The following is a 15,090-nucleotide window of genomic DNA, read 5'->3' as shown; positions in this document are numbered from 1 at the left end:
GAATACAGTCCCAGATTCTGGGCCTGGCCTTGTGACCAATTTGTTTTCCAGTCCCAAGCCAGACTCCTCTCTGGGCCCGGTTTGCCACCTATACAATCAAGGGGCCAAATGAGGCCCCCACGGTCCCTCTCTGTGGGCATTTTTGACAGGCACCCAGACTTTCTGGGAGAGGAAGAAGCAGGCTCCATGCAGGGAGCCGGATGTGGGACTCGATCCCGGGACCAGGATCATGCCCTGAACCAAAGGCAGACACTCAACCGCTGAGCCACCCAGCCATCCCAACAATGCACATTTCTAAACTTCTTTGAATGAGCAGGTCAGCTGCTCTGGGCATGGTGATGCTTGGCTAGAACAACTTCCTGGAGGCTCCTATACGCCTCGCTTTCCCTTCCTCTATGGCATTACCTGCCCAGCCTCAGCAGCCATATGAATTTGTGACCTTAATTTTCAGTCCCCACTGTGTTTGTTAATAAACCAAGGCTGGGAGGATCCCTCCCAGGTGTTACCCAGGCAGCCAGTGAGGCAAAGCATTGGCATTTTGCCGCCTCTTTGGCATTTTACCACCTCTTTTTGCAAGTAGAAGGGAGCCTGGGAGAAGGGAAGGGTTTCTTAAGTCTTTTTTGAGCCCCAAAGGAATGTCTTGACACTTTCCTCTGAGGGACAGGGCTCAACAGTGATCCCTGCTAGAGCTCTGCTCCTGGCTTCTGGCCCTGGTAGGCCAAAGTTCTCGTATCTTACAGTTAGGCCCCTTCCTGTTGGGCTGGGTAAGGAGCAGAGAACCTTGTCCAGCCTTAAGCAACTCACTATGCTATCTTCCCACGGATGGGAAATGTTCACCCACTTGGCAAATGTCCCCTGGGTTCCTGCTACAATGCCAGGTTCTGCTGGCGCTGGAGGGTATGGTGGGGAAATGGACAGCCCTGAAGTCTGTCCTCACACAGAGCAAGGATACAGCATGGGCCCCACAGTAGAGCCATTCTGAACTCTCAGTAAATCCCGCCAGCCCTCAGTCTCTTAACTTCTTACCAAGAGAAGAAACACAGGTTTCGAGATGACTGGTGTATGAGAGGGTCTCAGGAGGGACCCCTTGTTAAGGACCCTGTGCCTGCCAGCATCATCATCATGTGTCCTTTATCAGTACCACTCAGCCAGGCAGCAGAGGCCTTGAGGCAGGAGGGGAGTTGGCTCAAACAGGAAGTCAGCCCACCAGGCTTGATACTCTTCCTCCAGCCCTTCTGCGCATGCAACAGATGTCTCACCTCTTCCCTTCAGCTCAAAGGGGAGAGAGCACATGCGCTTGGCTATTTTCCTCTTGGGCTCTCCTCCAAATGTTGCCAGGGGAGTAGAGTCACTCTGGTCTCCAAGCACAATCCATGAAACCTCTTGGCTGGCCTGGCTTTTTGCTGACATGAGGGCTAGCCTTGACTAATAATGACACTTACTATTGTTCATTATACATGGGCTGTGGGCTGGACCTTTCACACACCTACCTCATCTCACTGGATCCTCAGCTAGTAACTAACAGTAGATGGGATCTTACTATTCCCATCTTGTAGACAAGGGAATTGAGGCCCAGGGTGGTTAAGCAACTCACATAGTTAAATAGTACAGTCAAGGACTCAGAGTCTCAACCAGGTTACTTTGACTCCAGAACCTGAAGTGGTGACCATTACACACTCCTGACTCCAGGATCCCGCTCGGGTCCCCTCCAAGAATCGCAAGATGACAGGTGTGGGTATGGGTGTGTGTGTGTGTCCTATACCACTCTCAGCCTCTTTGTATTGTTGTGCTGTCTTTAAGCCTTTTTGTCTCTTTTAAAATATCAGCAAAACTAAAACCAGGAGTTCTTTGATTTTTATTTTGAATCTGAATCAATTGAAGAAATCAAATCTGCTTCTCACCCCTTGGCTCTTCATGCCCAAAATGGCTGGCTGCTGTGGGGACCATTCATCCTCCCCAGGTCCATTTCTTCCCATCATTGCTATGCAGCAGCTATGCCATCAGCAATATCAGGAGGTAGAGAGGCAACAGGAGATTGTCTATCTGTGTCGTGTATGCTTCTAGGAGGGACACGATGCTGATAGAGCCCAAAATCCAAACATAACTGTAGTTTAGGTCCACTCCACTATCAAAGATTAAGATCAGAGCTACAGAAATGATCTGGGCAAATATAGAGGTCATGGTCCCCTCAAAGGTCTTTTTGGTTCCAGGCCAGTGGATTTCCCCCATTGTGCTGCCAAAAATGGAGGCCACAGTGTCCCCCACACCCACAGACAGGACTCCTGCATAAGGGACTAGGGCTCTTGCTCCCCCCAAGTTGCCCTTCTGTGTGCAGGGCCTGGGAACCAGCCAAATTGGAAGAGACATGCCCAAGAGCAGGTAGATATGTGTCAGGATGAGTGGTCCACTGTCTCGTTCATCTAAGAAAAGGGACAGGAGGCTCCTCAGAGTGTGGCCCAGGGGCTTGATGCGGAAATAGCGCACATATTCTAGGAAGATAAAGACTGTTAGGCATATGGTGGCAGCTACATAGAGCAGTGTCCGGTCAAGGATGATACCGGGGATGTAGGTGGCCACCACAATGAAGTGGAAATACTTTCGGGCAATGGTGGGGGCCTGGTGCTTCTTAGACTCAGAAGATGACCGCTTGGCATTCTGGTAAAGCACCACCAGGCAGGCTAAGGTGGCCAGCAGAGACCAGTAGACCAGGAGGTAGATGCGGGTCTCTGTCTGGAAGAGGAATTGAAGAAGCCAGAGCAGGGGGTTCTTGCGGATAAGCCGGTGCAGCCAGGGAAGGACCACGCCAAGGCCCAGCACACAAGTCATAAGGTGGAAGAAGATGGAGGAAGCCCAGGTACCTGAGTCCATGAAGACAAAGAGTGTGCTGAAGAAGACGCCCATAAGCACCATCCCTACTACCACCACCAGCAGGAAGAAATCCACTGGGTCGCCCTGGCTCTCCACCACAGTCAGAGAACGCTTGATGAGCTGGTTGAGCATGAAGCTGATGCCACCTAATACAAGCAGTGCCTCCCCAGGGGTAAAGCAGCGGGGCAGCAGGTACAGCAGGATCATGTTGAGGTAGACGAAGATCAGCAGGACCTCCAGGACCTCGATCACCTCGCCCACACTCAGTGAGTGCTTCATGATATAAATGATGACACCTCCAGCCAAGCCTGAGATGACACAAGTGTTGGTGGGCACTGGGCGAGTGATGCCCAGTGCCAGTACCGACGAGAAGAGGGCCACTGCCATCCCAGTGGCTGCCACCACAATTCCAAAGCGCTCAAAATATGGGTTCCCCATGGACTGGCAGCGCTCCTTCATGACCAGTCCGAACAAAGGCATGACCATTGATGCGGGCAGCAGGCCACTGTTTGCGGACATGCGGAACTGGAAGACAGCGCTTCCCTGCTGCAGCAGCCGGTCCCACTTGTACTGGACGTAGAAGGCCTGCACTGCGAGAGCCACGGCGCACCACGAGTATCGGTCCCACACGGCTGCGTGGATGCTCAGCACCACTGCGAACACTACTGCTGCCTCCGCCAGCACTGACCCACTCAGCGGAGCCCCGGGGACCGGGGGAGCGTGCTCTCGGGTCATGTCTCTAGACCGGGCCCCGGAGAAACCGGAGTGACTAGCGACGCCTTGGCCTCTGGGTCCCTCAAGCCTTGTCAAGCCGAAAGCGGCAGCTTCACACAGCCAGCACCTCCTCTTTCCGTTCTCCAGCTGCGAGGAGGGAAGCTCCACTGTAGGCAAGCCTCTCTCTGCGGCTCGGGAACTGGCGCCCAGCTATCCTCCACGGCCTCGCACCTAGGACGCAGACGTTGCTACTCCGCCGCTTTCTTTACAGCCCGTGCTGCTCCCACCGCGGCTTCCTCACCTCTCTGGGCGTCGCCATCTTGGCCCCGCCCGCCGTCACGTGACAAGAAACACCGCCCACAGCCCGGCCGGAGGCGAACGGTCACGTGGCTGCGGCGTCTGGGGGCGGGGCCGGGGCGCGCGCGCGCGAAGATGGCGGCGGCCGCCGGCGGGCAGTGTGTGAGGTGCGGAGCGGGCCGAATCGGCGGGGGTGGCAGTGAGGCGCGGGGTCGAAGTCGAGCGGAAGCCGGGCGGGACTTGCGGGCGAGACGTGTGGCGGCGGTAGCGGGGTGAAGCCCCGCTAGGTGGACGGGCGCCGAGACGCGAGGCGGTTACGTCCAAACGGTCCCCGCGCGCGGGGATCCCAGGCGACTTCTCCAAGACGGGGCCGGTGCCTCTCCCCTTGCCTCACGCCGGCCTCCCGTCTCTTCATCCAGTCTCTTTGCCTTCCTCCCGCGTTCCTCGCCGCCCCCCCACCCCGCGCTTCCTTGTCCGGCGTGACGCTCCCTCGAGGCGCGACGGGGCGCTTCGCGGTCGCCCGGGGGGAGCCCCCGCCTCTGTCCCCGCTGCAGCCGGTTGCCCTGCCTGCCCCGGCGACGTTCCCGGGTTCCTCCATGTGCTCGTTGGGAGGTCTGTTCCGCGTGTGGCCGAGCCACCTCGCTGCAGTTGCTGCCCTCTTTCTCCTCGCAGCCTTTCATTCATCCATCTTCTCATTTCCTCCTGCATTGGCTCCGTCGGCCGACGTGCCCGGGTCTTTTAGGCGATCCCAGGCTCCGTAGTGGACTTTGGGAACGAGAAGATGAAATGTTAAAACAAGAGACAGTTCTTACTTTACAGAGCGCTTACTAGCGCCAGACGCTGGCGAAGCGCTTCCTGTGCATTAGCTCATTGAAACCCTCCCAAGACCGAGAGGCACCCTCTTTACCGATGATTCACGAGTCCAGCTAAGCGCTAGCTAGGTGGTCAAGTGAGGATTCAGACCTAAGCCTGCCCGACTCCGAAGCCTCAGCCAGGTCAGCGCACCTCCATCTTCCACCTTTCCGCTTCAAGTGTCTTCCATCGTCCCTACCACCCTCCGCCCTAAAATTCAACATGCCTGTCACTCACTGTGCCAGCCCTGGCTCCCCACTTTTATGCACTGCTGTGTCCTCAGCACCCAGAAGAGCACGTAATAGGCGCTCGGTAAATACTACACACATTGCTTATCTTCTTTGTTACCACTGACTTCACCTCCCCGCTCTAGTGAGATCTTCTTTGGGATTTCCACTGGACTACTGAACTTTGCTAGGATGACTTTTCTTTTTCCTCCCTAGCTGTTTCATCTGGCAGCATTGTGGTCGTTGTGCCCCCCCCCCCCCTTATTTGTATTTATCTGGTAGTCATTGTGGAGGTTGGGTAGATCTAGCTCCTGTAGGGTAAGGCATCCTCTTCAATAGAGAACAGGGGAAGGGAAGGGGTTGGTTTGCTTGAAAGATGCTTTGATGTCCCTGGGAACGTACCAAACTCACACTTGAAGATGGAAGAAATGACACTAGGATTTCTAGGCACTGCTTTGCTCAGAGTAGGGATTAGAGTGATCTTTTTGTGCTGGAAAGCACATTATAGCTGTTGGGATTATACTGAGTAGCAGCCTTCTGTTTGGAATGCCTGGAGGTCTGGACTAAGAGAAAACTTAAAATCTATTGCTGGTGCCTGCTGATTTGCAAGTGACCTCAGACAGTCCACTTTACCCTTGGAACCTGTTTTTTTCCCAAATATGAGCCCTTTTCAGAGTAGTATTGAAATGGCTCTGAAGCATATAGGAGAATCCTTGTGTGTGTTGCTAGCTGGCACTAGTCAAAAATAGAATAATACACTTAAATCACTCAGGGTTTTAGGAAGGTCCCTTAGGGTTTGGCAGACAGTCATTTTGAATATTGGCATTTTTTTTTTAATTATTTATTTATTTATTTATTTATTTATTTATTTATTTATGATAGTCACAGAGAGAGAGAGAGAGAGGCAGAGACACAGGCAGAGGGAGAAGCAGGCTCCATGCACTGGGAGCCTGATGTGGGATTCGATCCCGGGTCTCCAGGATCGCACCCTGGGCCAAAGGCAGGCGCCAAACCGCTGCGCCACCCAGGGATCCCGAATATTGGCATTTTTAGATATCTTTTTTGTCCTTCAGTTAATGTGTTTGTAGAAGTCATGGTGGTGTATGTATGCTAAAAAAAAAAACAAAAAAACAAAAACACCAGTGGTTTGAAAAGCTTCTGGTTAAGCTTAAATCTCAGTTCACACAAGAGGCATGTACCTCCTCTGTGGAGTAAGGGCATCCGTGGACAGTGGCCACATTTATTATCTCCCTGTGGAATATAACTTTCTCAAAAGAACTATTTCAGAGTAGGTTGGCTGTGTCTCAGCTTTGTACCAAAAGGACTCTGTCGTAGAGGCTCTTCTTCCTAACCTCCTAGTAGCTTTCCTCTGGAAATTTCCAACTGCATGGATTTCTTTCAGGAAGATTGTTTCCAGTTTCCATTTAGTCCAACTCTTTTAGAAATGGAGTTCCGTGTTTTCTGTTGGAACATTGGGCTGAAAGTCCATAAATTTTTAAAACTCTACCTTTGAGGCAATGTTTTTAGTTTCTGTGCTTTGGTTTCCTCCAAATACTTAGATCAGACTTATTAATTATGCAAAGAGATGAGAGACATTATAGCTTTGGATTAGACACCACAGTTCTGGCCATGGTTGTATCCTGCTAAACCTTTGTAGTGCCTAATTCTTAGGATCATACTTTTTATTACTTTCTACTTTCTTGCTGATTGTGTAATATGTACTTAATGTCCTTTGTCATTCCCAACACTAAACTTTGGAGTATCAGAAGCGTCTTTGATTCATTTGTATCCTCTTTATTCCTAGACCAGAAAATGTAGGAATGGAAGAACCAGTGGCACATGTTTCCACAAGGATTCCCTTCCTGATTAATTACTGTCCCCCCCCGCCCTTTTTTTAAAAAGATTTTATTTATTTATTCATGAGACACACAGAGAGAGAGGCAGAGACAGAGGGAGAGGCAAGCTCCCTGCGGGGGAACCTGGTGCGGGACCTGATCCCAGGACGGGACTTGATCCCAGGATCCCGGGATCAGGACCTGAGCCGAAGACAGATGCTCAACCACTGAGCCACCCAAGTGCCCCTTCTCCTTTTTTTTTTTTTTTTTTTAAGATTTATTTATTTGGAGGGGGTAGTTTGGGGCAGGGGTAGAGGGACAGAGCATATCTCCAGCAGACTCCCTTCTGATCACGGACCCAACACAGGGCTCTGTCCCATGACTCTGAGATCATGACCTGTGCTGAAATCAAGAGTTGGACACACACTTAACTGAGATACCCAGGCATCCCTACTGTTGTCTCCTTTATCCTGCCTTCTCTTGGCACTTCTGCATATAATACTGGTTTTCTAATTTTTCTGTTCCACTTAGATTGCAGGCCTTGCAGGTCTAAAAGGGACTCCTCTCATTCTCCATCTTTGGTACTTCTTCATCAGCATATATTCTTTGAGCATCTCTTTGCCAGCCACTATGTTAAGGGTATGTTTTGCCATTGTAAAATAGAAAGCCTCACCTCCACCTTTGCATACTTGTAGGATGAATTCTTGAGTGTGTCTTGATGCAGTATAATGTAATGATGAAACTCTGGAGTCATGCAAACTCGGGTTCAAGCCTTGGCTCTATTATATATTAGCTTTGTGACCTTAGACAAATTATTTAACTACTCTTAAACTTTAGTTTCCTGATGAGATAATGGGGATAATAAGAGCATCAGCTTCATATATGAATTGTCAATATTCAATAAGACAGAATGTAAAATGCTTAACACAGTGCCTGCATATTATAAATGCTTGATTAATGTTGGCTATTCTTATTATCAAAAGCTCATTTTCAATAGAGATTATTGATTTTGACATAACAAAAGGAATATATATTGCATGACATGGTTTTGCCAATAAAATTTTTTTTCTTTTTGCCAAAAAAAAATTTTAATTTCTAAAGAACACTTTTTTTTTTTCTTGAGTAGTAAGTATAAAAGTTACTGCTTTACTCCAGGACAGTGATCTCCAATCTTGTTTAGTAGCAGAGTCTTTCTCTCCCCGTCTCTGCAAAATAGGCTAATGTATTAAACATAAAAGGACCAGGTCTTTTTTCTTTATAATTTTTTTATATTTTTTTAAATTTATGATAGTCACAGAGAGAGAGAGAGAGAGAGAGAGAGGCAAAGACACAGGCAGAGGGAGTGCAGGCTCCATGCACCGGGAGCCCGACGTGGGATTTGATCCCGGGTCTGCAAGATCGCGCCCTGGGCCAAAGGCAGGCGCCCAACCGCTGCGCCACCCAGGGATCCCCAAGGACCAGGTCTTTTACCTGCTCCTCTGAAACAAATTGATACCCTGGAGCAGTGGTAATTTAGGAATTCATTTGTGGAGTTTTAAAATGTAGATTTCCAGGGCACCTGGGTGGCTCTGTGTGTTAAGTGGCTGCCTTTGGCTCAGGTCATGATCTCCCAAGACCTGATCTCCAGGCTCCCTGCTAAATGGGGAATCTGCTTCTCCCTCTGCCCTTCCCTCTGCTCTCTTTCTCTCAAATAAATAAAAATCTTTTTTTTTTTTTTTTTTTTTAAGATTTTATTTATTCATGACAGAGAGAAAGAGAGGCAGAGACACAGGCAGAGGGAGAAGCAGGCTCCATGCAGGGAGCCCGATGTGGGACTTGATCCCGGAATACCGGGATCACACCCTGGGCTGAAGGCAGGCGCTAAACTGCTCAGCCACCCAGGGATCCCCTTAATTTTTTTTTTTTAAGATTTTATTTATTCATTCATTCATGAGAGAGAGAGAGAGGCAGACATAGCCAGAGAGAGAGAAGCAGGCTCCATGCAGGGAGCCCGATGTGGGACTCGATCCCGAGTCCCAGGATCACACCCTGAGCTGAAGACAGAGGCCCAACTGCTGAGCCACCCAAGCATCCCGTCTTCATAGTTTCTTCTGTGAATCCCTGCTAGCTACCTAGCTAACTAGAGACTTAAGTTCTGAAAGCAAATGTGGGTAAATTAAAGCTCAGTGATGGGATCCCTGGGTGGCTCAGTGGTTTAGCGCCTGCCTTCAGCCCAGGGCCTGCCTGATCCTGGAGTCCTGCAATCGAGTCCCGTATCAGGCTCCCTGCATGGAGCCTGCTTCTCCCTCTGCCTGTGTCTCTGCCTCTCTCTCTCTCTCCCTCGCTCTCTCTCTCTATCTGTATCTCTCATGAATAAATAAATAAAATCTTAAAAAAAAAATAAAGCTCAGTGATACCTGGGCTTTTGAAATTGGAAGATGGATGATCAACAGTGATTTGATATATTAGCTTAGGCATACAAATGCCTTCAATTAAAGACAAATTTCTTTCCATTAATATTGGTGTACCGTTACCCCCTTATTAGCTATGTGTTATATAGTAGGAATCTAATGCATTCTGTACAAATCAGAAGTTCAAGTGTATGCTGTATACTTTTTTTTAAATATTTTTTTTAAAAGATTTTACTTATTTGTTCATGAGAGATACAGAGAGAAGGCAGAGACATAGGCAGAGGGAGAAGCAGGCTCCCTACGGGGAGCCCCAACGTGGGACTCGATCCCAGAACTCTGGGATCACTCCTTGAGCCGAAGGCAGATGCTCAACTGCTGAGCCACCCAGGCATCCCGAAGTATATGCCACATTAAATGAAGCCCTTCCTTATTTTTTTGTTAATTCAGATTTATCAAACAATTAAGTTAGAATATAATTATTCTCTTTACAAAAGGCAGTCTAACTTTAAAATTTTACTATAAATTTCTTTAAATGGTGAGCTTGCCTCTGTTCTTAATTGCTTACAGCGTGGTTTACTCAGACCTTTTAATATAATTGTGAGTAAAGGGTCCTATTTGTTTCATTAACTAGATCTCATCTCCTGATTTTTGCATAGTGAATGCTGTCTTGTCATCAGAAAAATGATTAGTGATCTCACAGAGCCATCGAGGGAGCAGATGTTTATTGATGCAGCAGAGCTCAAGTGTTTTCTTAAAAGCATTAACCCTTAGAAAAGAGATTTAAACCTCTTTTGATGGGAAAATGTTGAAAGACTTTTTTGGGGGTGGTGGTGGTAAAGATTTTATTTTTAAGTAATCTACACCCAGTCTGGGCCTTGAACTAGCAACCCTGAGATCAAGAGTTGTCGGTTCCACCCACTGAGCCAGCCAGACACCCCTTGAAAGAAAATTTTTAAGCATAGCTAGTGCTTGATGTAAGTCTTCATGGGAAAAACATTTTTCAGTTTATCCTCATTTTTAAGAGAACTTGCATCCTTTCTGTCAAATGTTTAGTATATTTTCCTAGACCTTTTCATCTCTATAGACTAGCTTTCTAAGCAGTTTTTTTTTTTAAGGGGGGGGGGAGAAAGCAGGGGGAGGGGCAGAGAGAGAGAGGGAGAAAATCTCAAGCTTACTCTATGCTGAGCTTGGAGGGGGAATTGGGGCTTAATCCCACAAACCTGAAATCATGACCTGAGACTCCTAACCAACTGAACCATCCAGGAGCCTCTTGGGAGAATTTCTTAGTGGTTACATTTTGAAATTTAGTTCTAGACTTTAGAAAACCCCATAAGGTGTTTCCTGAAGTTCCAAAGGCATGGATGAGGGAAGGAACTTGGGTAAGCACATGGTGAAGGGTATATTTAAAGAGTTTACCAGGAATAGTGACAATAATGTGTTGTTTTTAATATAGTGTCTTGCACTGTATGTGGTACCTAGTGCTAATTAATAAGTGAACGAATATTGCATTTAGAAAATTTTCTGAAGGTACCTGGCTAGCTCAGTCAGTAGAGTGTTTGACTCTTGGTCTTGGGGTCATGAGTTTGAGCCCCGTGTTGGGTAGAGAGATTACTTAAGTAAATCTTAAAAAAAAGAAAATTGGGGCACTTGAGTGGCTCAGTGGGTTAAGTGCCTTCGGCCCAGGTCATGATCTCAGGGTCCTGGAATCGAGCCCCACAATGGGCTCCCTGCTTAGTGGGGAGTCTGCTTCTCTTCCCTCTGCAGCTCCCCTAGCTTGTGTGTTATCTCTCTGTCAAATAAAATCTTAAAACAAAACAAAAAAAAAAAAAAAAAAGAAAGATAAAATTTCTGGAGTTGATGAGGGGGCTTGAAATATACATAGTCCTTTTCTGTATTCTCCTTTTTGGTCACTACATTTTAATGAGAAGGGAGGAGATAGAAATACTACCCTGAGGTGGCTTCTTAGCATAGAAGATGTAAGATAATTCACTAATTATTGTAGTTCATTAATTCTCAAATATACATTTCTTTATACTGCTATGTATTTTATTATCGATGGCTGGTAGAACATAAATAATCATGTATCCTGCAATTAATTGTATCTTAAATGCATTAAAGTATGGTGGCAATCCTCTTTTTTTTTTTTAAAGACTTTATTTATTCATAGAGACAGAGAGAGAGGCAGAGACACAGGCAGAGAGAGAAGCAGGCACCATGCAGAGAGCCTGACATGGGACTCGATCCAGGGTCTCCAGGATCACGCCCTGGGCTGCAGGCGGTGCTAAACCACTGCGCCACTGGGGCTGCCCGCAATCCTCATTTTTAACACATCTGCTTGGTTTAGGTTATGTGTCAGCTTCTTAATTTTTATTTTGAACATCAAACTTTTAAGAACAATGTAATGGGATTAATGTCCAGAGTTTTAATAAATTGTTTTGTACATTGAGTTTCCTGGTTTCAGAGAATAGATGAAATACTGCGAGACAGCTTGGTCAAATTTGTATAATCTGAAAGTGCAAAATTCCCATTATTTTTCAGGAGCAGCCGGGAACTATGGACAATTCTGCTTGGAAGGTCAGCTCTGAGAGAACTGGTAAGTGGGTGGTGTTCTTGAGTGGATTCTGTAGTTTTTATGTAGCTTGTGTTACAATAAGCTCCCAAAACTGCCTTGTCTTTGATGGAAGAAGTAAATGCATTTTTTTATTCCTAAAACTTTATAAACATGATGTATTCCCTGTTTCTCTGTGCTGAACCATGTTGTATCTTCTAGCCCAGCTGCTAAGGTTTCTAAACCACTTCTCTTTGTTCTTTGGTGATTCCTTATCTGAAAAGATACCAGTGCTGTTCAACTAGCTGCTCAGGGTTGAGGGACAAATACCATTTTGCTCCCTCAGGCTAAGGAAAATGCTCAGGCCTTTTCTCTGTCTTGGACTTTACTTGCCTTTTCTTTTTTTTAACATGTTGCTAGCTCCTTAGGTCACAGAGGCTGTGCTTTCTAGGACATTTCCAAGTATAGTAAAGGACAGTTCATAATGTTGATCCTTAGTGTTTTAACCGACCCTGTGAGGGTAAAGTGTTAAGATGATGTTCAATTATTGCTATTATTATTATGGTAATTAACATAATGTTATACCTTTTTTCAGAGCTTTAATTTTTTTTTTTTTAAGATTTTATTTATGGGCAGCCCCGGTGGCTCAGCGGTTTAGCGTCTGCCTGCAGCCCAGGGCATGATCCTGGAGACCTGGGACTGAGTCCCACGTTGGGCTACCTGCATGGAGCCTGCTTCTCTCTCTGCCTGTGTCTGTGCCTCTCTCTCTCTCTGTGTCTCTCATGAATAAATAAATAAAATCTTTAAAAAAAAAAAAAAGCCACTCAGGCATCCCTAGAGCCTTTTTTTTTTTTTTTTTTTTTTAGGTAGGCTACATGGCCAGTAGGCTACATGGGGCTTGAACTCATGACCTTGAAATCAAGAGTCTCATGCTCTACCATCTGACCTATCCAAGATCCACTATAAAGTCTTCACATCTTTTATATGCTTTCGTCTGATAACTCTACTTCTAGGAATATGTCTTACAAGAAAGAAATCCTGAAAAAGTTTTGTGCACAAAGCTCTTTACCATAGTATTTTTAAAATTTATTTTTTATTTATTTGAGAGAAAGAGAAAGCATGAGCAGGGGGAGGGGCAGAGGGAGAAGCAGGCTCCCTGTTGAGCAGGGAGCCCTATATGGGGCTCCATCCCAGAACCCTGGGATCATGACCTGAGCCGAAGGCAGACACCCAACTGATGGAACCACCCAGGTGCCCTTACATAGTGTTATTTATATTAATAAGGAGTCACCGCTTAAGTTTATCTAACAATAGAGGTATGGTAAATAAATTATTATCCAGCCACTTGATAAAATATTATGCAACCACTAGAAAGAGTATTTATCAAGATTTTCATAATCAGGTTAAATCATCGTTAGAATGTTAAGGAAGGAAAAGAGGCTACAGAATTCTTTTTTTTTTTTAAGATTTTATTTATTTATTAGAGAGAGCATGAACGGGATGAGGGGAGAAGTGTGAGGGAGAAGCAGACTCCCCACTGAGCAGGGAGCCCGACGTGGGGCTTGACCCCAGGATCCTGAGATATGACCTGAGCCAAAGTCAGATGCTCAACCAACTGAGCCACTCAGGTGCCCTGAGAATTCTCTTTTCAAAATGATTTCAGCTGTGGGGAAAAGCATATTAAAAAAGACTTAGGATTATGTAAACCCTTATATAATTTCTTTGTTCTTTTCCAGAATCAGATCGAGGCAGAACTGAATAAACATTGGCAGCGGCTCTTAGAAGGGCTGTCCTACTATAAACCACCCAGGTATGGCTATTCCATGCGTCTGGTTAGAGTAATTCCCCTGAGGAAGCTGGGGTAGTGAAACTGTTGTTGTGTATGATTTTGTGATACTGCTGGGTCAGGTAGATTATAGAGAATACAGTTTGGTTACCAGTGGAAGAGAGTTGGGCACATTTTTTCTGTCTGTTGAAAGGAAGGGAAATTCCTTTTAGAAATATAGTGTTGTTGAATCTAGTTATATAACTCTAGTATTTGGGGAGGGGGAGTCATTAACTTTTCAATTAATAGTTCTAGTGTTTATTTTGGTCCACTGTGTTTGTGTACAGTGCTGTTGGCACCAGGTGCTAGGCTAGGGCAGTGAGCAGTGATAAGAGTAGCTGACCACTTACAGAGTGTTTACTGTGTATCAGTTACTATTCTGAGTATCATAGGCCTCATAAAAGCCCACTAAGATAGATACTATTTTTATTCAGTGCTTGAATATATATATATATATTTTTAGTGGGCAATGGAAAACAATAACATATAACCTAGTTTAAAAAAGAAGAGAATACATCTTGTAGGACTAGACTCTTTAAATTAACTCCTAGTCCAGATAGCGTTCTGTGGTGCATCATAGTTGCCAAGCCACCCTCATTTCCTTTCTACTTCTGAGCATCTGTTTTTTTTTTACATCTTCACCTTCCATCTTCATTTCTTTAGGTTAATGAAGAGCTTTCTTTTTGTTCATGAACCCTTCCCCCATACTTGTTTTGAAGTAACTCCCAGACATCATGTTGTTTGATCGGTAACTACCATGTATCTAAAATATATGGACTTAAAAAAAAAAGAAGATAATCACTATTATTACATATAGGTACTTTTATTATTATCGTTTCCGTTTTACAGATGGGGAAACTGAGGCACAAAGAGGTTAAGTAACTTGCCCAAGGTCACACAGCTAGTAAGTGTAGAACCAGGATTTGAACCTGGCAGTGTTACTCCAGTGTCTGTGTTCTCAATCATCATTCTGTGTTGCCTCTTTCAGACCTATTTCACCTTACCTAGCCTTTGTGTTGTGGATTTCCTGTGAAATGTGAGAGTCTCTCTAAAAAAAAAAATCCAACAACAACATGCTTGTAGTTCACAGAATGGACATTCATGGCATTACTTTCTTTTTTTAAAAGACAAAAGTTTCGTGTTTGTTTTTTTAATTTTTAATTTTTTAATTTTTTTAAAGATTTTTATTTATTCATTCATGACAGACACAGAGAGAGAGAGAGAGAGAGGCAGAGACACAGGCAGAGGGAGAAACAGGCCCCATGCAGGGAGGCCGACGTGGGACTTGATCCCGGGTCCCAGGATCACACCCTGGGCCGAAGGCGGTGCTAAACCGCTGAGCCACCAGGGCTGCCCCAAAAGTTTCTTTTATAAGTAGCATGAGATTCGAAGCCCAACAGAGGGTTGGTTTTTTTTTTTTTTTTTTTTTTTTGTAACTTCAGGCTTTATTTGAATTTAACCTTTTTTTATTTTTTTCTTTCTCTTTAATGTCTTCTCTCTGTCTCCAGATCCAGTCCAGGATCCCATATTGCAT

The 15,090-nt window shown here is 45.8% G+C and overlaps 2 protein-coding genes across 2 annotated transcripts in view; one reads left to right on the top strand and one right to left on the bottom strand.

The window, feature by feature from the left end:
* Nucleotides 1-1,832: 1,832 nt before the first annotated feature.
* DOLK (dolichol kinase) lies at nt 1,833-3,937 on the bottom strand. The gene has a single exon (XM_038549121.1). The coding sequence runs from the start codon at nt 3,601-3,603 to the stop codon at nt 1,993-1,995; it is 1,611 nt and encodes a 536-aa protein (XP_038405049.1). The 5' UTR covers nt 3,604-3,937; the 3' UTR covers nt 1,833-1,992.
* Nucleotides 3,938-3,969: 32 nt separating this feature from the next.
* Nucleotides 3,970-15,090, top strand: part of NUP188 (nucleoporin 188) — a 55,359-nt gene continuing 44,238 nt past the window's right edge. The window contains exons 1-3 of the mRNA XM_038549107.1: nt 3,970-4,046; nt 11,722-11,776; nt 13,468-13,541. Of these exons, the coding sequence (XP_038405035.1) occupies nt 4,015-4,046; nt 11,722-11,776; nt 13,468-13,541 (161 nt within the window). The 5' untranslated portion in view covers nt 3,970-4,014. The remainder of the gene's footprint in view (nt 4,047-11,721; nt 11,777-13,467; nt 13,542-15,090) is intronic.

This window comes from Canis lupus, chromosome 9 (assembly GCF_011100685.1).
Source record: "Canis lupus familiaris isolate Mischka breed German Shepherd chromosome 9, alternate assembly UU_Cfam_GSD_1.0, whole genome shotgun sequence".
NCBI lineage: Eukaryota > Metazoa > Chordata > Mammalia > Carnivora > Canidae > Canis > Canis lupus.
The sequence above is the reverse complement of the archived record's forward strand: the minus strand, read 5'-3'. Positions and strand labels throughout refer to the sequence as shown.